Genomic DNA, 22,466 nt, shown 5'->3' with positions numbered 1-22,466 from the left:
ACGCTAATGTTGGATTTTGGTACTAAGCTAACGTTAGCTACAGCAGTTAGCCGCTGGCTGCCAGCTAGCTTTCGATAGTAGAGGAGGCTAAGAGCGGCGTTGACATTAGCCAGCTGATCAAGTGTACCCTTCCGGGGGACTTGTGCTTTTAGGTTTTCCTTGTGCTTGTCCGAGTTGTGAGTTGACAACGGAAATATTGGACCCCGATCAGTAGATGGTAAAACGATGCTTTCTTTCCACGCAGCATCAAGCCACAGGAAGCTAATAGGCTAGCTGCTATCCTTACATGACCCTGTTTGTTGAACAATCTTTTTTGAGAGGAATGATACACACCGGTAGCTATGCCAGCGTTGGCTACGTTAGTTGATGTCTGTCTCGCTAGTCTTTGCAGTACAGTTGGTGGTGTTTTAATAAAAAAGAAAAAAAAAACAGAGGGTTTGTTTCTCAGTTGGGAACTTTGAAAGATTTGCTCCAAAGCATATCCAAATAATAGACTTCCTACTCTTCTCAGGCTGCACAATGAGTCAGGGTAAGGACAATGCACGCCTCAAAAGCTACAAGAATAAGTCTCTCAACACAGATGAGATGAGAAGGAGGAGGGAAGAGGAAGGCCTGCAGCTCCGTAAACAGAAGAAGGATGAGCAAGTAAGCAAAGTGTTATACTGTACAACTAAAACCGTCATAATGATCCTGAAATTACATACTGACAGTGTTTGGAGTAAACTTGAGGCCATGCTTTGTTTGTAGCAATTTAGCTTTGGAAGGGAAATGCATATTTGTCCTTCTGTTGCAGCTTTTTAAGAGAAGAAATGTTGCCACTGTGGAGGATGATGGCATCCTGGATGAGGATGGGATGGCTGATAGCGGCTATCTGGAGTCCCAGGCCAACAACATGGACCCACTCATGGTGAGAATTCATATGTCTGCTCTGTCACACATACACTCCTTTCTGGTAATCAGATGGCATCTAAAAATCTTGGCTTTATGTTTAAATGAATATTTGGGTCATTCTGCAAAACTCAGGCTGGAGGCTGTAGAAGAGCTTTTCTGTATCATGTTCTAAACAGCACAAGTTTTGATGCATGCAGTGACATTGACACGCAGTTAGTCACACAAATAGCATGTTGAATCTTTCACACACCGTGCAGTGTGTTTGTCGCCTCACCAGACCACAATGATGTGTGCAAAGTTACATTTAATCACTCAAACTGTAATTTGCATAAATTCCTATGTGATGCATTTAGTTCTAATCAGTAAGGGCACTGTCTCTAAGCATGTTTAAGAGGAGTGAGCTACAGCTTTCTCAGCACCACTGAGCAGACTCCCTGCTCCAAGTGGCAAAAATGAAAGTGAAACATTCAAAAGTGTAGTTACGCTTCCCTCTTGTCAACTGACAAAATTCACTGTACCAAAAAGATTCCTGATATCCAGGCGTATGAGATGGCATCACTTACTGCACACATCAAGTCGGCTGTGACAGCAATTCATGTGTTTTTAAAAAATCCCCATTGTTGTGCCACACAGGGTGGGGTGATCTCTGAAGACATGATTCAAATGATTTTCTCCAGCTCTCCTGAGCAGCAGCTAATAGGTACTCAGCGCTTTAGGAAACTACTTTCTAAAGGTAAGCAGGACTCTTAACTTTGCCCATTACAGCCACTCCTGTCTTTGCATTTGTTTCAGTATGTCTAACAAGGGAAGGATAATGACTGGTTGAGGCCCAGTGCAAGGACAAAAGCATTGTTTTGAGCTGCATAATCTGCCACTCTGTCTCACAGTTAACTGCTGCCCAAAATTCAGAACTACACAATATCAGTGTGGCTGGAGTGAATGTTACATGGGGTGTAATGCTGTTAAGTGTGCCTGTATTAATTGTTGCTACGTCACCTCACCCTCCCTCACACGCAGAACCCAACCCACCTATTGATGAAGTCATTGCCACTCCAGGGGTGGTAGAGCGCTTTGTTGAGTTTCTGAAAAGAAGAGAAAACTGCACATTGCAGGTACATTTTCCTAGAAAACTAATTTTAGATTATATTTGAAGCTTGTAGATTTTTGTTTTTTCTCCCTCATGTTTGTTTGTAATGTGCTCTTCCTGTTTCACCATCGTATCTAAAAAGTTGCATGTGTTGTGAGTTCAGTGCACTAACTTTCTTCATATATTTTAAATATGATTGTAGTTTGAGGCTGCGTGGGTATTGACCAACATTGCTTCAGGTACGTCTCACCAGACACGGGTGGTCATCCAGGCAGGAGCTGTGCCTATATTCATAGAGATGCTCAGCTCGGATTTTGAGGACGTACAGGAACAGGTGAGGAGGCTTCATTTTTACCTTTCCTGGTGTCTACTAACCTCTGGCAGCTTGTTGAGGTCAAATTTAAACTAATTAAAATTGTAGTTTTTCATGTTGTTTTATTGTTTGACTTGAATAATTGCTTCACCCCTCAGGCGGTGTGGGCCTTGGGAAACATAGCAGGAGACAGCACAGAATGCAGAGACTTTGTCATAGACTGCAACATACTGCCCTCACTGGTGCAGTAAGTATCCCCTCAGTCTTACATTCTCTGCTTTTGAAGTTGCCTCTACGGGGAAACAAAGAGCAACTTTGATTGTGATCGTCAAATTTTCCTCTTGCAGGTTATTGGCCAAACAGAATCGTCTAACAATGATGAGGAACGCAGTGTGGGCGCTCTCAAACCTGTGCAGAGGAAAGAACCCACCTCCAGATTTCACTAAGGTAATTTGCCAAGATAAACACATCACTATGGTAACTGCACACCTCTTAGACTGCTTAAAGGCACATCGTATCTCAGATTTCAAGGTCAAAGGCTATATGAAGATACTAATATGCTAAACTGGATAACAGTTACACCTGCTGAATGTGTCCCTTTGTTTCTTGCAGGTGTCTCCGTGTCTCAGCGTGCTGTCTTGGCTGCTGTTTGTAAACGATACGGACATCCTAGCTGACGCATGCTGGGCACTCTCCTACCTATCAGATGGCCCAAATGACAAAATCCAGGCTGTTATTGACTCGGGAGTCTGTCGCAGGCTCGTCGAACTGCTGATGTGAGAGCCAAAACAAACACATACAGATATTTTCAGAGGCTGTTCTACAAAGAGATTTATTGTATGCGAAACACTTGGGACTCTAGTTAAATACCCATAAAGTGACAAATAACACATGAGTGCTATAAATTAACAGGACTGAAACATCTGGAAGAATTAGGTTATCTTGTAGAGGAAGGGTGCAAAGGTGCATTAAAGGTATTCTGACAGCACATGTTGACCTTACTAAGACTGCATTTTTTTTCCCCTTCTAATTTGTCACCAAGTAACAACAAATAGTGGTTTAACATTATTGCTACCATCCTAACACTGGAGGTTTAACATTTCTAAAACTTGATGAAAAAACTCTATGATCTCACACTAAGACTTTGCTTTTTGTTCCAGACACGTGGATTATAAGGTGGTCTCTCCTGCACTGCGGGCTGTTGGAAACATAGTCACTGGAGATGATTTACAGACACAGGTGGTAGCTGCATCACAACAGACAGATGTGATAAAAGCTTATGCAGAAGGAAATGGGTGTTTGTGACTCTGTGAACATTTGGTATTTTTCTAGGTGATTCTGAACTGTTCAGCACTGCAGTCTCTACTTCAGCTTCTGAGCAGTCCCAAGGAGTCTATCAAGAAGGAAGCGTGTTGGACAATCTCCAACATCACTGCAGGGAACAGAGCACAAATACAGGTGTGCTGCGCATTCTTACAGACTAACGTAGAAAAAAAAGCTTCCTTTTTTTTTCTTCCCTGAGATTGAAAAGCTAACTATTGGAGCTTCTAAAGAATTGTTTCCCACTTCTTGTAGATGGTGATAGATGCAGGTCTGCTGCCTCCGCTCATCAATATCCTGCAAGTAGCAGAGTTTCGCACAAGGAAGGAGGCAGCGTGGGCCATTACCAATGCCACCTCAGGGGGTTCTGCAGAGCAAATCAGGTACAAACTGTGCACAGTATACAGCCAGTGTACCCATAATAGTCACACGTGTCTTGAGTGAAGAAGTCAACTGATGCCATTGATTTTAAATTATACAGACTCTTCCATTATAAACAAACCTACTTCTGTTTTTCATTGTTGTATCATTTAAGACTATATATACTATTATATGTAGCAAATGTGACTTCAAACAGGTTTATTTGAATCATTTTTCAAGACAGTGAGTTGCAGAGGGATTAGGGAAGTTGCCAATCAGCTTGTAGCCTTGCATGTCTGCGTTTCTTTCAGTGCACTGTGTTCACTGATTAATATGTTGCCTCTTAAAAAGGTATTTTTCTTCAATGACTATTAATGTCTACTCTGTGTGTGTGCTGCCATCTGCAGGCACTTAGTGGAACTTGGGTGTATAAAACCTCTGTGTGACTTGCTCACACTCATGGACTCCAAAATAGTTCAGGTGGCTCTAAATGGCCTGGAGAACATCCTGCGACTGGGAGAATTGGAGGCCAAGAGGGGAGGAGGCATCAACCCCTACTGTGCACTCATTGAGGAAGCCTATGGTAAGTAATTAAATCCGGACGAAGGAAATAGGAAAGTAACGGTACTAGTCAGTAACCCTGGTCATTGGCTAATCTTTTATTTTCTGGAGTGTGCCGCCTCTATTTTAGCACTACTCTCCACCTTTTATCTTTACAGGTCTGGACAAACTGGAGTTCCTGCAGAGCCATGAGAACCAGGAAATCTACCAGAAAGCCTTTGACCTGATTGAGCGCTACTTCAACACTGAAGATGAGGATCCATCTTTGGCTCCAGCCGTCGACCTGCAGCAGCAGCAGTTCCTCTTCCAGCAGTGCGAGGCCCCGATGGAGGGCTTCCAGCTATAATGCTAATTCCTCCCTTTTCCCAGAGCTCCACGTTCATCCTCACCTTTGCTCCCATCTCACTCTGTCCCCACAGCCATGATCCAGGGTGACATACCTCGGCCTCCCCCTCCTGTTCCCCTTCTCATTGTCTGAGAGGTTTAATCATCATCATGATTATTAAAAGCATGCCATTAAAGGGGCACGCTCTGTTCATGCATCCAGCACGGGTGAATTCTGCAGTCTTGTCAGCCAGTTCAAGGTTTCACTCATTCTGTCTTTTGCTGAATTAATTTTTTCCCTCAGCACCTGGACCTCTCCTGTGTGGTTAAGCCCCAACATTTCCAGCTATAAACTTTTCCTATAACTCCATCCCCACATTATTGCTATTTTTTTTGTTGGGCTTTTTGGGGGGGTGAATTCTTCCTCAGCTTATCCCCAATAAAAGAACCTCTTTGTGGTCCTGTAGGATTGGCTTTTGCTAGCTCTTGAGTCAGTGGTAGTATTTGGGCTGCACTGCTTGTCTGATTGAAGCATTAATGAGTCTCGAGACAGACAAACATGGACATGATTTAATTTTCTTTCTTTCTTCTTTTTTTTTAATATATATATATATATATAACACCCCCCCTCCCATCCACATTGAGAATAATGAACCTAAACACTGGACTGACCATGAGACGTTGACCGCACACTCGACTGTGGTCACTGGACTGAAATGCCCACACTGGGCCACATGGCTAGTTCCAAAATAAAGACTCATCTGACCACTACGAAAGGCACGACTCAAGAGTGAAGGTTGCTCTCTGATCGCAGATGGACAATTTTAGAAATTGCTGAAGGTTGGAGCTCCTCGGTGACAAATCAGGCTGCTTGCATTCCCACCTGGATCTCATATCACGCATTCCTCTTTCCAGTAATGGGACTATTCCACCTGCACAGGCTCCATCCCGAAGAGTTTAGACTGCCTGCTGCCTTCTGGTGTGACGTGAATTAACCCCATGGAATCATGGGAACCGGAGTCTTCCCACGCACTGAGACAACTGGACAGACTTGGACAAGACAAAATAGACTATTTAACCCTGGTTTCTGTCCAGCAGCAGACCAGTGGGGAATTTTTTTTTTTTTTTTAATTACCATAATTTCATTTCTTTTGCAGCACTTTAGTTCAGGACTGATGCCTGCTCATTGACAATAGACCACAGTTTATACATTAGCTATGTAATTGGTTAATGACACGGCTCTTCCCTCCTAAAAATGCGAGGTGCAAAGAGGTGGTCTTTATCATTGTCCCCCCCCCTCCTGGTATGACAAGGATTTACACTGTTTTGCCCTTAACCAGAGAGACTCGAGCAGTTTGTGGACTGAAAATGTTAGCACACGCTTTCGAGGATCATGGTGCCTCAGCAAAGCTAGAAGAACTCTTATTCTGACAAAGCAACCTCTACCAATCAGACAGCATTTTGAAAATTGGCCATTTAGCTGTTAGCTGTGTAAAACATAACATTCAAATATGTGTTCAGGTATTTTTTTTTTTTTAAATTTGATCATGCCAAATCAGAAACATACAGTATGCCAGCTATTAGGCCCACAGTTGGTCTTATTTTCAATAAAAAGTGTTTTATTTCGTTTTTTTAATTTGGGGTTTAGCATCTGCCATGTAGCTGATGGTGCCATAATCCTTATTCTACAGAAATCCTTCCACATAATTTAAAGAAAAATCCAGATTAAAACTTGAAAACCCCGGTGATCACCTTAGTTAGCAAAACTGAATGTTTGTTTACCAAGTCCTCTTTACATTGCTTATTTTTGTCAAAATCTTAGCAAAAGATGACCAGCTCTACGTGTTCATTACTGTTTGTTGTACTGGGTTTGTGCATCTGTCCCCTGTTATGCCATTTGCATAAAAGTTGTTTCATGAACTACAACGTTTAATCGGTTTCATTATAGTCACTGAGTCTTTTTGTTTTGTTTTTTTTCATTAGATTTGCTTCCTTCAGTTTAAGGCAGCAACTAATTATTTTCCGTGTCATTATATCAAAGCATGCTAGAATCATAAATGCTAAAAGATAGCCGAAGCCACCGTGACATCACTCTGATTGCACGGTTAAAGTCAGTAGGAGCCACACAGAATCCATACATCTGTGGCTGTGAGAGGGCGATGGGTGGAAAGGTAGTGAAGGTGGATTCAAACATTCAAAACAGAAGACAGTGCAGGTGGGGTTGAGTGGGTGGAGATGAGCGTTTGAAGTGATTTGCGACAGATGGCTGCAAGAGTAAAAAAGAAGATCTACAAGATAATAGACCCTGCTGTTGTGTATGGTTTGAAAATAGTAGTACTGACAATAGACAGAAGATTGAGCTGGAGGTGGTTGAGCTGAGGATGCTAGGACCAGAATGGACAAAATTAAAAATTAGTACATCAGAAGGTCAAGGGTCAATGGTTTTGGAGGCAAGGCTGAGATGGTTTGGACATGTGCAGAGCAGGGATGGTGAATGGATATGGAGCTGCCAGGCAAAAGAGGAAGACCATAGAAAGATTTATGGTTGTTGTGAAGGAGGACCAAAAAGGATGCTAATCGATGGGATGAGATGTAGGCAGATGATCTGTGGTAACCCCTAAAGGATGCAGCTTCGGAAAGCAGCTACTTTTTAAAGCTTTACTTTTATTAATATTTTGGCTGCTTCCATGTGTTTTCAGAGCCAGGAAGGATTACATTTGGATGCAAGTGGAGTACAAAGTTGTTTAAGGACTTTAAATTGAGTGGGTGCATCACAGACATTTCCTAATTTGTGCTTAGTGACAGAGTAGTTTTTGGTTATAAATCTGTTTTAAATACTCTTAAGGTTGAACATTCATCCACTAGGAACTGCCTGTATGCTCTCGCCTCATGAATCCAGGTGTTGTTATGCACCAGGGTGAAACCAGGATCCACGGTACCAGTGTAGGCGCTGAAAGCAACCCCCTGAAACTTAATGGCAGTCAGGGTGTTGTTGCCCTGTCTGTAGAGGTCTGTGCCTCCCTGCATGGATATGGCTCCCCAGATCATCACTGACCCACCACCAAAATGTTCATCTGAACAGTGTTACAGACAGTATTATGCTCTCCACTGCTTCTCCAGGCCTTTTCAAGTCTGTGACATGTGCTCAGGGTGTATCTACTCTCATCTGGAAGAATCACAGGTCGCCAGTGGTGGACCTGCCAATTCCAGTATTTTATAGTCAATGCTAATGTTGATCTAGTTCTAATCTTTGACCGAGATTAGAGAGAATGACCACACCTTGGCCCTTGACGCACTTATCTTCTGTGTAGATATATAACCGAATGGGAGAGAAGCAGAGGCCAAAATCCTGTTGAATTTATGATCTAACACAGGAAAATGAGCAGAGAAAAAGTCAAAAATTATAAAAAAAAAACCAAACAAAAAACACTCAACCTCACTCAGTGCTTAGTCATCCTAGCCGTGTGCCATGTTTACATACCCTGCATGTGCAAGAACCACCGCAGCACATAAGCACATGCATGCACACGCACAAACCCACCAATCGCAGTAAAAGATAAAGGCAGGTAGTAGAATAATTTCATTGCTCCAACTTTTGTTAATCAAAGATTTACTATTGGCGAAAGCACATACAGCTAAACTATATTATAGGACTCTGTATCATTTCACCCATGATGATAGACCTTTTACCACCCATCCAATGAGAGGTAAGCCAGGAGAGATCAATCCAATCTTTCTCACCAAGTGATACGCTGATTAAAAAGTGGTCCTTTAAGTTTTTTAAGCAGTATAGTTTGTGACGATATTGCAGGGAAAATAATATACCATAGTATCCAAATTACCCTCCCAAACTTTAGTAAAGATAGCCGCAAAAAAATAAATTAAAATTAAAAGCGGTATTGGTCACAAATGGTGAATATTTCCTGAAATAAGCCTTCCAAAAGCCTTGGAAGGTGCCCAAACCAGGGGTCATTAAATTGCACTGCACATTTTTATAGAAGCACTGCTTTATTGAACTAGTTTTGGTGCTCACCACATACAAACACAGATGGCACATCATAGTGGCCATGAAATAAGAAGCCCAGTTAGAGGGGTATCAGGACAGACAGCCCACTGCACAGGTGAACAAGTCACATCCAATCAGCTACTTAATGTTCCACAAAAAGGGAAAAGACAATGTTTTCACAAGGCATAATTGCACCTTCCTGCAATAAACCTTCCACTGGTCTGACACAACGAAATGCCACTACCAAAATAATGGCTTGTGCCATTAATCAAGTGCCACTTTGTAACCCTGTTATTTATATACATTCACTAAGTAGATACATTTTGCATCAGGTACTCAATTATTGCAAAACTATTGTTAAGGCCAATTTCCTTGTTGCAAAAGCACTACTCAGAATTTACTGCTGATATTTTTTTGGTTGCACTACACCTCCAAAGGTTGGGACTGGAGAAGTTGTGGTATACACAGAAAGTGCTATTGACTTGGGTTCGAGAATGAGCGTGTCTGAATGAGTCATCTTCCATCACTGAGCCTTGTCAGACAGGGCAATGGCACTTGCGCTTGGTTTCTGGTGTTCTTCTCTCCATCTGGCTTTCTTCTCGATGTTTAGTGCCGTCAGGGTCTCCTTCCTGGCAAGAGCCTGCAGAAAAACAGGAAAATACATGTGGCATTATTTAAATGTGAATGAAAATACAGATGCATGAATAAAGCAGTGAGAATTGAATTACTCACTAATTATTAAAATTCTTGCAGGGGACTAAAAATTGTGATACATTTTCTGCTTTGATATCCTTTTTTTTTTTTTTTTTTTTAAACATAGGTTGAAATGTCACATTGTGAACTTTGGGACATTTTGTGACCAAACTTTTAATTGCAAGTCGTTGCTCTGTTTATTCATAACATGACGTAGATGAGTCTATGTGAAAAGGCAGGATTAAACCTGCTCTTTTACATTATTGGACAGCAGTGATGACATGTCTGTCCTTGTTGACAGTTACTGAAGTTGAAAAGAGAAAAAAAAAAAAATTTCATGCAAGACCCATTCATCCATTCTTACCCTTTTGCCCAGAAACACCATAACCATACAAGCTCCTATCGTGGCAGCCATCATCACGTAGGCAGCCTTTACTCTGATTTTGTTTCTGGCAGCGTCAATCATCTCAAACCTGTAGAAGAAGCACATGTACACATGAACACTCATTAGGAAATGTTTTCTTGGCTCAAAAGTAGGCTTGAAACATAAGAATGGTTCAGCATTTAATCTTGTTATTGTTATTGAGGATCAGCGCAGCAGCATGATATTTACGGGGCCTTTTGTTCCAGTTATAGCAGCATTGGTGACTGTCAGCAGATAGTCTCTTGGATCCTTCACACATTTTGCTTTGGATACTGGGGCTTTGAGTACATGACATAGGAGGGCTTCTGTTTATAAGCTTGCCATTCAGGTTTTTACATCGCAGCAGCAGATCAGATGTGATCCCAGCCCCGATGCCAAGATAATCCTCTCCAGTCACCAATAGAAGGCTTGTTTGAACTGCAGCTGTCTGAGGACCAGCTACACGCTGTGCCGCCGCTTATCCTGTTAGTTAGCCCTGTTCTTGTGATGTAACTTAACTGAATGTGACAGAGGCAGTGGGACTGCGGTGTGCCGGAAGGTCTGGTATAAACAGGAAAAGGCTACTTACGACACAGTCTCTGGTATCTGCTCTGCTGACTTGAAGCGCCCTGACCAGATCAGCATCTTCTTGTCCATATCTGAGGGCTTGTAGCCTGGAAGTCTGAATGCGGGACGTGGCTCTGTGTGAATTAACAAAGCATGCATTATAATGAAGACTGCAACCCCACGTGCTTCCTGAACAAAAAGCCAGAGATTCACATCATGACCTGCAGACTGCGACCTCACTTCCTGTGTCCCTCTTAGTCTTTTGGGATTTAAAAAAGTCACATACTTAGCCATCACAAATACCCTGTAACGAACAAAGTCAACATTTTTAGAATACTCTTACGTCACTATGAGTGTAGCATTTTTCACATTAAAGTCATGCCACACATTTATATGAAAACCTAGAAGTTCAAATTCAAATTTAGAAGCTGGTATTTAGTTTTTTCAGGTTCATCAGTAAATATTGTGCATTGTCTTATGATGACTTTTGAGCTCATCTGTTGTTCAAACCCTACCATGTGCTGGTGCTGCAGGTGGGGACTCCGCTTTGGTCTCCTGCAGTTTATTGCACATCCCTCTGTGGCTCCATGTCTGCAGCACATGTCTCCTCTGACCTGTTTAGATACAGAACTAGTATCACATCGAGTAAAGCAGGAAGTCACATTAGTGACGATAGAACTAGCTGATGCTACTGAAAAAAGAAATTAAATAGTTAAACAAGAAAATTAGTAACGTGTTGCAGGAATTAATTCATCATCCAATCACAACTTTAGCATTACACATTTGAGAACAGCCCTTAAAAGGCTCAAAATAAAATTACGCTCTTTAATTACGCTGGGAAAAATCTCTTCATGAGAAATCAAAGTATTACCATTTACCCCAACTTAATCTCATTTTATTCATTTATTTTTACAATCGTGTGATAGCTATCTATCAATCACACAATTGTATATATATATAGGACATAGCACTTTAACTAAGTTGTGCATTTATTATATACCGTTATTCTTTATCCTCCTGATACAAAAACAATTTTCCTTGTGGGCTCAATAAAGTATCTATATCTAAAGCCCTAAATTGGACACAACTGAGTACTACATGACACAAAAACAGAAATCATCACACCTGAAGGGCCTAAAACTGACAACTGTTTAATTTTACTTACAAACAAAGAAACAAACCACGACTACGAACATCTTCAATTATAGACACTGTTCATACCAAGCAGGAGTGCCTGGTTAACCAGGCCCGAATAGCGTATAATGATAATACAACAAGTTAACTAGGTCAAGTGTTTTTAATGGGATAATTTACCGAGACACCACGCACCAATTTACACAAACTGCTTTTACTGCCACAAGCACAAACACCATTTCAACAAATGCAAGACCTCGAAAAAGCATCAAACATTTATTTATAACCGAGTCCAGAACTCACTCACAGCTGAATTTATAACCAAATAACATCAACAAGCATCGGATTAGAGAGTATTCAAGCGACTTATTACGCAACGAAAACACAGAAATTCAAGTTAGCTATACGAACCGAGGAGGCTGCCGATGGAAATGCGGGATCTGATGAAATTCATGCTTTTGCTGATTGAATACACAAAGTCCAGTTTCTCTAAAAAGCCATTGAAGTGCGCTGGAAATCTGTCAGTCACTCCTCAGCTACTGAAAGTCAAACAGCTAACAGGACCGTCAGATAGGACGCTGTGTCGTGTGACTGATCAAAAGAAACAAGCTAGGGCCCGTATTTATGCCATTTGGACAGCGTCCATACGGATCGGGTAGTGACAGTGACAGCCCTGTGGCTGTGGTTGGGTCTTTGCTTTCGCTAGGTTCGCTAGGTTGCTTTCGCTGTGGTTGAATTATTAGGAGTCTCAAACAGGGCTGCTGGAAGTTAAGCTAAAGTTGAGAAGAACAAGTGGAAAATGTATTAGTATAAATGGCGCTATCCACTATAGTTGCATTTTTATCTATTTTAATATATTCACTTTGCGTTAATACGTGCGGCAGATGTTAATTTGTGAATGCGGCAAAAACAAATAAATAGCATTTAGGCATTATTAAAGCCTTTCCGTGCAGGCACTTTCTTGGACAGCCACCTCCACCACCAGTGATCCTGGTGAAGGACCAGTGCAGTCCACTATGGCGGCGCCCGGTGGAAGTTTAAACTGTGAGGACTATTCAATGTTTCAGGTAACGTTAACGACTGATTAATTGATCCGTGCAGGCCGATCACGCACCGACGGCCAGTCGAATCACCGCCTCCCCCGCAGTTCGTTTGCCGCGCTGTTTATTTTGCGCGAGAGCCAATGAATTGGTGACCCTCCTGATTACTAAAGACCTGCACGAGTTCAAGGAGGCACAGTACTCAGAGCTTTCAGTATGTGGATCAACATACCAATACAGCCTTTAATAACTGACTCTTTAAGCTGGCATAATTTACTTATAGATGTCATGCTTTGGTATATTGTGTTATTTTGTAGATTTATATTTTTATGCTAGAACCTCACTGAACTCGCTTTGCATATTTCATAACTAACACACGTACATTTATTTATTCCATATAGGCTGTTTATGAGGCTTTGGAAAGTCATTTTAGCGCCTATCTCCAGGCGGCAAAAGCACTCTTTCTTCTGATTGGTCAGCTTTTGCAAGCCAGCAGAAGGGCAGCACTTATCTTTTTATGTGCGGATGCCAGAATACACACAACTGTATCTGGTTAAAAAAGAGCCTCATGCATTACTGCTCACAAAAAAAAAATCCCATTTGGGGGGAAAGGTACATATTTCAGATTCTTTCACTCAGAAGTCCTCTCAGAGTACGGAGGGTACAGACCAAAGCTATTTTACTTTGTTATGAGTAAACCATTTGTAGAAGTAGAGTTAGCTTGTAGAAATTAAGGGGGAAAGCCCTGTTTTTAGTTACATGTAAGCTTGCCTCTTATTCTAACATTAAATTTGAAGATTTAGAAGTTTGGCTTCTTTTTCTAGGTGGTTTTGGAGATGATCATTCATGCTGTCAGTTTGTTTGTTTGGCGAGCAAAGCATCTAAACCACAGTTAAGAAAGTGTGTTCCTAGAGCTGATGCAATGCCCCCACCCCACTGTCTACACTTTGCGGCATGCTGTTCCAATAGCAGATGGCCATATAAGGAAAGCGGTGGAAACAGCATTGTGAGCACAGAATATTACATTAACCCTTTACCTTTTTGCTGAACAAATATGTAAATTATATTTATCTCTGGGTTCAACAGGTTCAAATTTATATTAAACCTGTATTTCTCTCATGGTAGCAGGCTAAAGATGTTTGGATCTCTCCTTAAAAGTATATCAGCTGCTAAATGAGCCTTGTTAATCTTGCCTGCCATCTTGCCCTCTGTTATAAACAAGATACATGAACTTATTTCCTTAAGGAAGCAACTTGTTTTGAACCACCATTTTTGGGTGGGGGATACAGTCGTATGAGATTTAAATCTGATTCCATCTTAATGAGACAAAAGACAGCATATCGTGTTACAAATGTATTTCATTTTAGTTGATGTAAAGCTGCTGACTCTCTTTGTGTACTTCTGTGTGTTATTTCAGGAGGTACTGAAGGTGATGCGCACTATAGATGACCGCATTGTCCATGCCCTGAACACCACCGTGCCCACAGTCTCCTTCTCAGGCAAAGTGGATGCCACACAAACCTGCAAACAGCTCTATGAATCTGTGAGTGTGACCACCAGGTCTCACCACATTGTGAATTCAAATTCCCATTATTGTCATTGCCACACAAACAACAAAAACGTTACCACAACAATACAGAATAAATAAATGGCATATTTTAAACAGTGAACATAACACCTGGCAGTTTGGTTATGTAACGCAATGGCAGGGAGAGGTGCAGAGGGGACCTGTTAAGAAGTCTGTCTAACATCAAGTGTCTGAGAAACAATTTCAAGCAGCCTCTTTAAACTTGCCTTAAATCTTCACATAGAGTCAGGGATGAACTGATTCAAATTCAGTCTTTCATTTAAGTTCAGTTTCATTTCAAAAAACAGCGTTCACCTCAAGGTAAAGACACCACAATATTAGAGAAAACCTCAGTAATCAGACGATCCCCTGTGAGCAAGCACCTGAAGAACTCCAGTGAAGTAAAATGACGCTGAGGGAGGTGTGGCCCTCTAATGCACATGTGGTGATAAGCCAAAGGTTACTGTGGCTTAACAAAACTCAAGGATTCATACTCTAATTATGACAGTTTCCAAATTTTGGATAAAATTGTCAACTAATGACATTTTTGTATTCAAAGAAGTAAAAGATTACAAACAATATGGCAAAATAAGGGTCCACACAGACCAGCGTTCAGTGCCATAAAACTCAGGAAGAGAGCTTGACGTCATAATCCACATCTGGTCGCATGCTAGTCATAGTTGCTTACTTTGGAAATGCGGTGCTGCCGGGTATATGTGTGCGAAGCATCCCTGTTTCAGAATTGGTGCATGTTTTGCAGCGTCATCCATATCTGAATAATTGTCTTGTGTGAGAATCAGCTGTTGTCCTCCAAAGTCTTTGCTGCAGGAGCCATAAGAATCTGAACAGACAAGAAAGCTGGCATGAAGTCTGTGAAGGCATGCAGAAATATTAATCTCATGTGTGCGTGTGTATTTCTGTTTTCTCACAGATGATGGAGGCTCATCTTAGCAGAGACAAAGCTATCAAGGCTTGTATAGCTCAGACATCAGAGGTGGTGGGACAGCTGCGTGAGCAAAGAGCAAAAGACAATGAAAACATGGCACTAATCAAACAGCTCAGGAAGGAGCAAACCAAAGTAAGTCCTGTCTATAAAAATTCCATGTCTTTTTTTTTGTTTTTTTGTTTTTTTTACACATTCTTAATGTAGTTTTCTTGTCATTTTTTCTTTAAATCTGTCTATAGCTGTTCAGTTGAATTATGGGAGATGTAGGATTCTGTGTTTCTGTAGTTTTTGCCCATTAAAAGGAATACAAATAAGGATCTGTTGCTTCATTGTTGTTGTAAGTTTAGCAGCTATCTCCACTGAATCCACTGTGTCCAACAAATATCTTAAACTTGAAAAAAGCTTGAAATTTGAAATGGTAAATTTGAAAATATAGATGAAACCTGCTGTAGCTGACTGAACCTGCAGGGCTAAATGCATCAAGTAACCACTGAGGAAATATAATCCTTCTCTTTTTTTTTCTCTTTTTTTTCAAAATTTGAATAAACAGACCTTGTTATCTTATTAGAGCAAAAATATTAATAGAAGTACTTTGTTTTTTTTCCTGTCCCCAGTTAAAGCTGATGCAGTCAGAGCTGAACGTTGAAGAAGTTGTAAATGACAGAAGTCTGAAGGTACAGTTTGCTCGCTGTTCTCATCACTGACTCGTCCTACAGTCACGCATAAATGAGCCGTCGTTATCATGTGTTACTTACTGACGTTTCCTCGGTTCAGGTTTTCAACGAAAGGTGCAGAATCCACTACACGCCTCCAAAGGTGAAATGAAGTCCTGCTTCAGGAAAGGAGCTCTTTCACTCGAGGTTTAAATCCAGGCTGGAGCTGAAACTGTGAACTGCTGCTGAGTCCTCGCTGCAGGCTGTTCACCACCCAGACATCTCTGACCTCTTCCCTGACACACAAATATATTCCAGTGTTATTACTGTATTAATTTACCATCATTGTAAAACAGTCGCCCGTGTGCTTCTTCCAAGACAAAATTATTGTACAAAAAAGAGTTTTTTAAAAATGGAGTCAAATGGTTGTCTGAGTTTGAAATTATTTAGACCTTAGACGTCCTTTTTACATGTATTGAATTCAAATGTTTACTATGCACTGTCTTCATCAGTTCAACAACTGCTGGGTTGATGGATTACTGTGACATTTTGGACGAGTCTTCATCAGTCCATCCCTCAGGATGAGATCTACAAGCTTTGATCATTCCTTAACTTTTCACACGGTGTCAAAAATCTGTCTGTCCAAAAATTTGATTTGGTACCAAGCACCAGCAAAAAGAACGACACTTCCATCTGCCTCAAGTGTACCTTATAAGAAATCGCCAATCCTCCAAACTAAGTCGTCGTTGTTAAACGTGATCTGTTGTACTAACAACAGGAGCTGTATTCACTACGTACGTTGGTATTTTACTTTTGAGTGCTTCTGCCTTGATCTGATCATTTTCTCTGATTATCAGAGATGTAAAGATCTCTCAACAAGGAAAGGACTAAAACTTCTATTTCACGGAGGACGTGTGACTGATCCTGGTGTCATGGCTGACACGTTCGATCACTGTTTCCCGACTGAATAAACAGAAGCACTGCAGTGGTCTGTCTCAGCCTCCTGTCAGCAGAGTGATCACACAAGCTCCAGGAGTTCAGTACTTGCAGTTTGTTTCATTTCCACTGGAGAGCCCCACCTGATCACAAACGGGTATTAATGGTATTAATTATTGTTGGTTTAATAAAAGCTGAGTCTTCCTCCTCTTAAAATACTTGAGTAGATTTTTTTTCTAAAATTTCAGAAATAAAGCAAGCAAATATATTTACTCCTGTGAGCTGTGTTTTCAAACATTTTTAGGCTGATGCAGATATTTCTTGAAACCCTTCTTACTTTTATGAACATAAATTCTCAAATTTTCTTTGAACAAACCACACAGATGATGAACACAGCCAGTTAAAAATAAAAACATTGTGCTGTATGTTAAAAGACTTGCAGAGAAGTCATAAACATTTGCTGAAGGTACTGGGATTGTCATTCTGCAAACAAGAATAACAGAATATGTGCAAAACAGTACAGATGACAGCAGACTTCAGGAGGAGCCCATCTCCATTATTCCTGCTCACCTTACTCAGCAGCGTTCAATCATCCAATATAGACACTAACATCAAAGCAGTCCAACAGAGCGCTACAGGGCACTGTAATCCTCATGTATATACTCTCTATATAGTAACTACTTATTTTTTGCATATTTTTTTTCAACATCTTTGCACTCTGCAACATTGCACCATAAATAAAAATATGCTACATGTGCTCTTTTCGTCTGTGTCATGTTGCTGCTCTCAGTATTGTCTACATACATCTCTACATACAGTTCGATTTGTCGGTTCAGCTTTTTTCAGTGAGATCCAGCACAGTCACCTGCTGCTGTGATTATTTTGTCTCTTTATAATTTTTCTCCGTGTCATGTTTATGCTTCTGTAATGAGAGGCATGGGCGTCTTCTCTTTTTCTGATTATTCATGACCTAATATGAAAATATAAACTTTGAAGAATCAATGTTTTTGATGTAAAATCCACCAAGAGTTTTTCTGCACTTTTCAGGTTTAATTAAATATCAACTTTTTCTCCCACCAATGACATTTACTTCATGTCAATAAAACCACGAATTCACATTGTCTATGAGAAATACGACTTCATGACTCAAGGAATCAACAATTGAATGAGGTCTAGATGAAGGTAACTGGGTCCACCAACATGAACCTGGAGTCAAGAGAGATGAAATGCTTGTAGTGTGTTGAAGACCGAGGATGTTCAGGAATTTGAAGAGCTGCCTACACCAATGAGTAGACTTCCCAAAATGGAAACAGCACTCAGTGTGGTTTGAGAAAACAGTCAAGTTGTTAAGAACTATGACTGAGAAGAATCCACCTGTGTACAGCAGCAGGCTGCCTTCCTAGAATTTGGATATCCCCCGTGCGCTCGTCTCTGCATTATGTGCAGCTCTCTTGGAAAATTAAAACCACAGCAGCTTTTTATAGTATTTTTCATTTACTATCAGCTTAAGATTATTCAAAACATGCAACACAGTCACCAATCTCAGCAAATTCATCCCTAAGTCAGACTGTACAATACAGAAAACAAAAGAGCTACATCTCAGACTCTACAGGCTTCAGTTAGCATGTGAAATGTGAAAGTTCAGTTAGAAAAAGACCAAACAAAAACGGCCTGAGTTGAGCAATTAACCAAAGTGACAAACATTGCTCTAAATAATACTCCCCTAATCCAAGTAGTCACCCAAACCTGGACGTGGATTTAGAGGCCTGAGTTTAAATTAAAATTAATTGTCTTTTACATGTTGGTACAATATTTAGGATGAGATGGAGATATAACACTCATGGACCCTGAAAATTATGAAGGTCTAAATATGTGTCAAAGGGACTCACTGAACATCAGTGGATTTCTATGGGGCAAACATACTTAAAGCAGCCACTGTGACCATTGCTGCAGAGCAGAAAGAATGATACTGATGGGGACTGTGAGGGTTTGTAGTTAAATTCCTGCTCTTACAGGATCAGTGAGTGTCTGTTTAAAGATTATTAACATACTTTTACATCACTATGGAACACCAGCATTTCTGCAGAGGACAGAACCACCTGCCCTAATCTACCATGATGCTCTGTGCTCTGTTGTCATGGCAATATGAAGTCAAATAAATACAAATGTAGAAAAATGTACATTTAAAAGAGGACAAGAAGACAGGCAACTGGAAGAGCTTTTGAAGCAGGAAAACTTTTTATGGATTTCTCTTAATTTAACTGGATATTTTGCAAATACAAGTAAAGGAGGAAACAAGGAGGCAGGTTGGATTATATTTGAGGACAGGACGCATGAAGGAGAAGCATGAGGAGAGAGAAAACAGCAGAGCGATGGTGGAGAGCTAATCGTGGATCAAGTCAAAGAAGCAAGCATCAAAACTGTGAGTAAACATAACACACAAAGAGTTAAAAATTACTGTGCTGATTAAGGAAACATTACATTTGGTTAGTTTGGGGTCTGGAGCTTCAGGTTTGTGGGTTCAGTTGGTCACAAAATTGAGGAAAGACAAAAAATGTTTCTTTTGAAAGGTTGTTGGAGGATTCTTACTGTAAGAAATATCTGGGTGTGCATCTGCTTTGATTTAAAAAACAACAAAAGTTGAATTTTATTTATTCACATTGGAAAGGGAAAATTGGAGGATCAGAACAATAACGAGGCCAAATTTACTGTTTCCTTAATCAAAACAATAATTTTGATCTGAAGTAGAAATTTTGAAATGGGTTATTTTATTTCTTCTCTACTGATCACTGTGTCACATGTTGAGTTACTTGTCAGTTTACATTAATGTTAATGGTAATTTTAAAAAATGCAGTTTGTTCGTAATTTTGTAGAAAAAGGCTCTGCACCTGTGAAAAACAAATCCACACCCCCAAAATCACTGTAGATCAGAGTAGCTAAGCCCTGGTTAACTGCAATTAACAGGAGATGAAAAATATTGGAATGATTGAAAGAAACAAAGATTGCTTTAGGGTTTGAAGATTTGACTTTCTTATTGAAAGAGACGAAAACAAATCTATGTGTCACACTGAGAAATAAACTGAAAGCTTAAAAGATCTGTTGTTATACAAATGTGCAAATTTGTTTTAATGACATTAGAAAGAAAAATCAGATGTTTAAAAAGGTAATAAATAAAATTGATTTTTATATTACTTGAAAAAATGATGTTGGTAAGCGCGGTTGTATTTTGAAAAATGCTGGGTCACCAGTAGGCTGAGATTTAATGTGATAAACTGAGGATAGGTAATATAATCTACACACTCGCTATTATTGTTGTAATCCATACACCAGTTATTATTTTATCAAACATCAATCATAATTGGTGATCAATGCAAGTTTTAAGCAATAATATTTATTTGCATTCACAACTAATTTACAGAATATGAAAATAATCTTGTTTTTTTTAAGAAAAAGAGACGTTTCTAACTGACTTCAAACTTTTGAGCTGTAGAGGAGATTGATGAGCACGCAAAAAAGTGAACTTGTTAGGGAGAGTTTGCAATCAACTCAATTTTTGATGATAGACACAGCTAAAAAATGAGCGTTTTTAAGACACTGATGTGTGAACTGATCACATGTTTATAAACCAGGTGAAAATTGACTTCAAACTTTTGAGCTGTAGTGTAGATTGCAATGATAGCGTATAGTTATCTATTACAGAAGAATATATAAAAGTATGAGGACAGAGAGACACTGTTAAAAAGTTATGAGCTGTCTTGATGCAGAGAAAGTGGAGTTTGTCATCCTTGAATGATGGGATTCAAGGATTGAATGATGCTCTGCCTCTGTGCTCAAGTTCAGACATAGGCTTTAAGCAACCATGAGCCACTGATACGCGTGATAGATTAATCAGCATGTATCAAGTGGGCTTGTTAAACAGCTCTGATAGGAGAAAGTCAATGAGCACGCAATAAAGTGGACTTGTTAGGGCCAGTTTACCATCAGCCTTGCTAAAGTTGAACTTCATTTGTATTTAAAGACACACTTTAAAGAAAATTCGTATTTGAAACTGGTGATAAAATCCAGGTCAGATACAGTTACATACAAACATACAGTACACACTGCTGCTCAAAGGTCAGAGGTCAGGTAGAAAAGTTCCTGATATTAATAGAAAATTGGCTTTAATGTAATATCACATGAAGGTTATCAGTAATGTTTTCACAGCTTTAATCAAATCATTCATCATCCATAAGTTGTGATGGAAAAATGTCTGCAAGCGTGCAGGAGCCCATTTTTAGAGACAATCACTCCTGTGTTATAATGTTCATTGAAGTTTATCAGGTGAGATGACCAATAGATGATAAGAAATATACTCTTACTAATTATTAGAGTTGAAAAGTACTTTGCTAAGCAAAATTAAATGAGGTTAGGCTGCAACTTGAAACGTTTACATAAAAGGTTCAGTTGGTGATGCATGAAAGAAAAATAATTTTCTTCTACAAATCTATTGGAAAATTCTGATTGTAAGAAATGAAAAATATTCAAAGAGTGAAAGAAAAGTGAAGGTTTTGTGCAGCTGGGTGTTGCAGCCCCTTTAGAGGAAAATGTAAACTTGGTTTAACGAGGTTAAAAACAGAAACTGGGATGATCCAGACACATTTATTGTTTCTTTAATCCCCACAATAGTTTGAGTTTGTGCTAAAATGTCTTAAAAAGCTGTTTTGAGTGATAAATTAGGCTTTTAATGTGTTAAACTTGCATTAGATAAGACAATGTACCACTGAACACAGGAGGGATTATTGCTGAAAATGGGTCTCTGAACACCTCTGTAGATATTCTATTAAAAATCATTCATGATTTGTGATCAGTGTTAATATTAAGCATTTATATGATTATTTTGATCAATTGCTGTGATTCAATCTGAAACCAAATTTGAGTCTATTCAGAAAACAAGACATTTCTAATTCACCTCAGACCTTTGAGCTGTGGTCTACATTGTAATTATTGATTAGAGCAGATGATATGAGACCATCAGGAGAGACTGTTAAAAAGTTATGAGCTGTCTTGATGCAGAGAAAGTGGAGTTTGTCATCCTTGAATGATGGGATTCAAGGATTGAATGATGCTCTGCCTCTGTGCTCAAGTTCAGACATAGGCTTTAAGCAACCATGAGCCACTGATACGCGTGATAGATTAATCAGCATGTATCAAGTGGGCTTGTTAAACAGCTCTGATAGGAGAAAGTCAATGAGCACGCAATAAAGTGGACTTGTTAGGGCCAGTTTATCATCAGCCTTGCTAAAGTTGAACTTCATTTGTATTTAAAGACACACTTTAAAGAAAATTCTTATTTGAAACTGGTGATAAAATCCAGGTCAGATACAAACATACAGTACACACTGCTGCTCAAAGGTTGGAGGTCAGTTAGAAAAGTCCCTGATTTTAATAAAAAATTGGCTTTAATGTAATATCACATGAAGGTTATCAGTAATGTTTTCACAGCTTTAATCAAATCATTCATCATCCATAAGTTGTGATGGAAAAATGTCTGCAAGCGTGCAGGAGCCCATTTTTAGAGACAATCACTCCTGTGTTATAATGTTCATTGAAGTTTATCAGGTGAGATGACCAATAGATGATAAGAAATATACTCTTACTAATTATTAGAGTTGAAAAGTACTTTGCT

General features: G+C 39.8%; 3 protein-coding genes across 3 annotated transcripts in view; 2 read left to right on the top strand and 1 right to left on the bottom strand.

Moving 5' to 3' along the window:
- The window catches only part of kpna1 (karyopherin alpha 1 (importin alpha 5)), a 6,997-nt gene extending 221 nt beyond the window's left edge, over nt 1–6,776 (top strand). Inside the window, exons 2-14 of the mRNA XM_085172752.1 lie at nt 512–645; nt 794–907; nt 1,525–1,624; nt 1,909–2,003; nt 2,181–2,312; nt 2,450–2,538; nt 2,639–2,738; nt 2,904–3,067; nt 3,452–3,530; nt 3,624–3,749; nt 3,867–3,994; nt 4,379–4,554; nt 4,691–6,776. Of these exons, the coding sequence (XP_085028878.1) occupies nt 520–645; nt 794–907; nt 1,525–1,624; nt 1,909–2,003; nt 2,181–2,312; nt 2,450–2,538; nt 2,639–2,738; nt 2,904–3,067; nt 3,452–3,530; nt 3,624–3,749; nt 3,867–3,994; nt 4,379–4,554; nt 4,691–4,878 (1,617 nt within the window). The 5' untranslated portion in view covers nt 512–519 and the 3' untranslated portion in view covers nt 4,879–6,776. The remainder of the gene's footprint in view (nt 1–511; nt 646–793; nt 908–1,524; nt 1,625–1,908; nt 2,004–2,180; nt 2,313–2,449; nt 2,539–2,638; nt 2,739–2,903; nt 3,068–3,451; nt 3,531–3,623; nt 3,750–3,866; nt 3,995–4,378; nt 4,555–4,690) is intronic.
- Nucleotides 6,777–8,845: 2,069 nt separating this feature from the next.
- On the bottom strand, nt 8,846–12,278 carry fam162a (family with sequence similarity 162 member A). Its single transcript, XM_085172754.1, has 5 exons — nt 12,071–12,278; nt 11,041–11,139; nt 10,548–10,659; nt 9,920–10,028; nt 8,846–9,502 (listed from the first exon to the last, which is right to left on the bottom strand). The coding sequence occupies exons 1-5, from the start codon at nt 12,111–12,113 to the stop codon at nt 9,386–9,388; spliced, it is 480 nt and encodes a 159-aa protein (XP_085028880.1). The 5' UTR covers nt 12,114–12,278; the 3' UTR covers nt 8,846–9,385.
- Nucleotides 12,279–12,449: 171 nt separating this feature from the next.
- mix23 (mitochondrial matrix import factor 23) lies at nt 12,450–17,849 on the top strand. Its single transcript, XM_085172755.1, has 5 exons — nt 12,450–12,726; nt 14,117–14,242; nt 15,198–15,344; nt 15,827–15,886; nt 15,987–17,849. The coding sequence occupies exons 1-5, from the start codon at nt 12,676–12,678 to the stop codon at nt 16,035–16,037; spliced, it is 435 nt and encodes a 144-aa protein (XP_085028881.1). The 5' UTR covers nt 12,450–12,675; the 3' UTR covers nt 16,038–17,849.
- The last annotated feature ends 4,617 nt before the right edge of the window (nt 17,850–22,466 follow it).

Source organism: Neolamprologus multifasciatus, chromosome 9 (assembly GCF_963576455.1).
Source record: "Neolamprologus multifasciatus chromosome 9, fNeoMul1.2, whole genome shotgun sequence".
NCBI classification, from domain to species: Eukaryota; Metazoa; Chordata; class Actinopteri; order Cichliformes; family Cichlidae; genus Neolamprologus; species Neolamprologus multifasciatus.
Note: the sequence above shows the minus strand (reverse complement) of the source record. Positions and strands in the feature narration are given on the sequence as shown.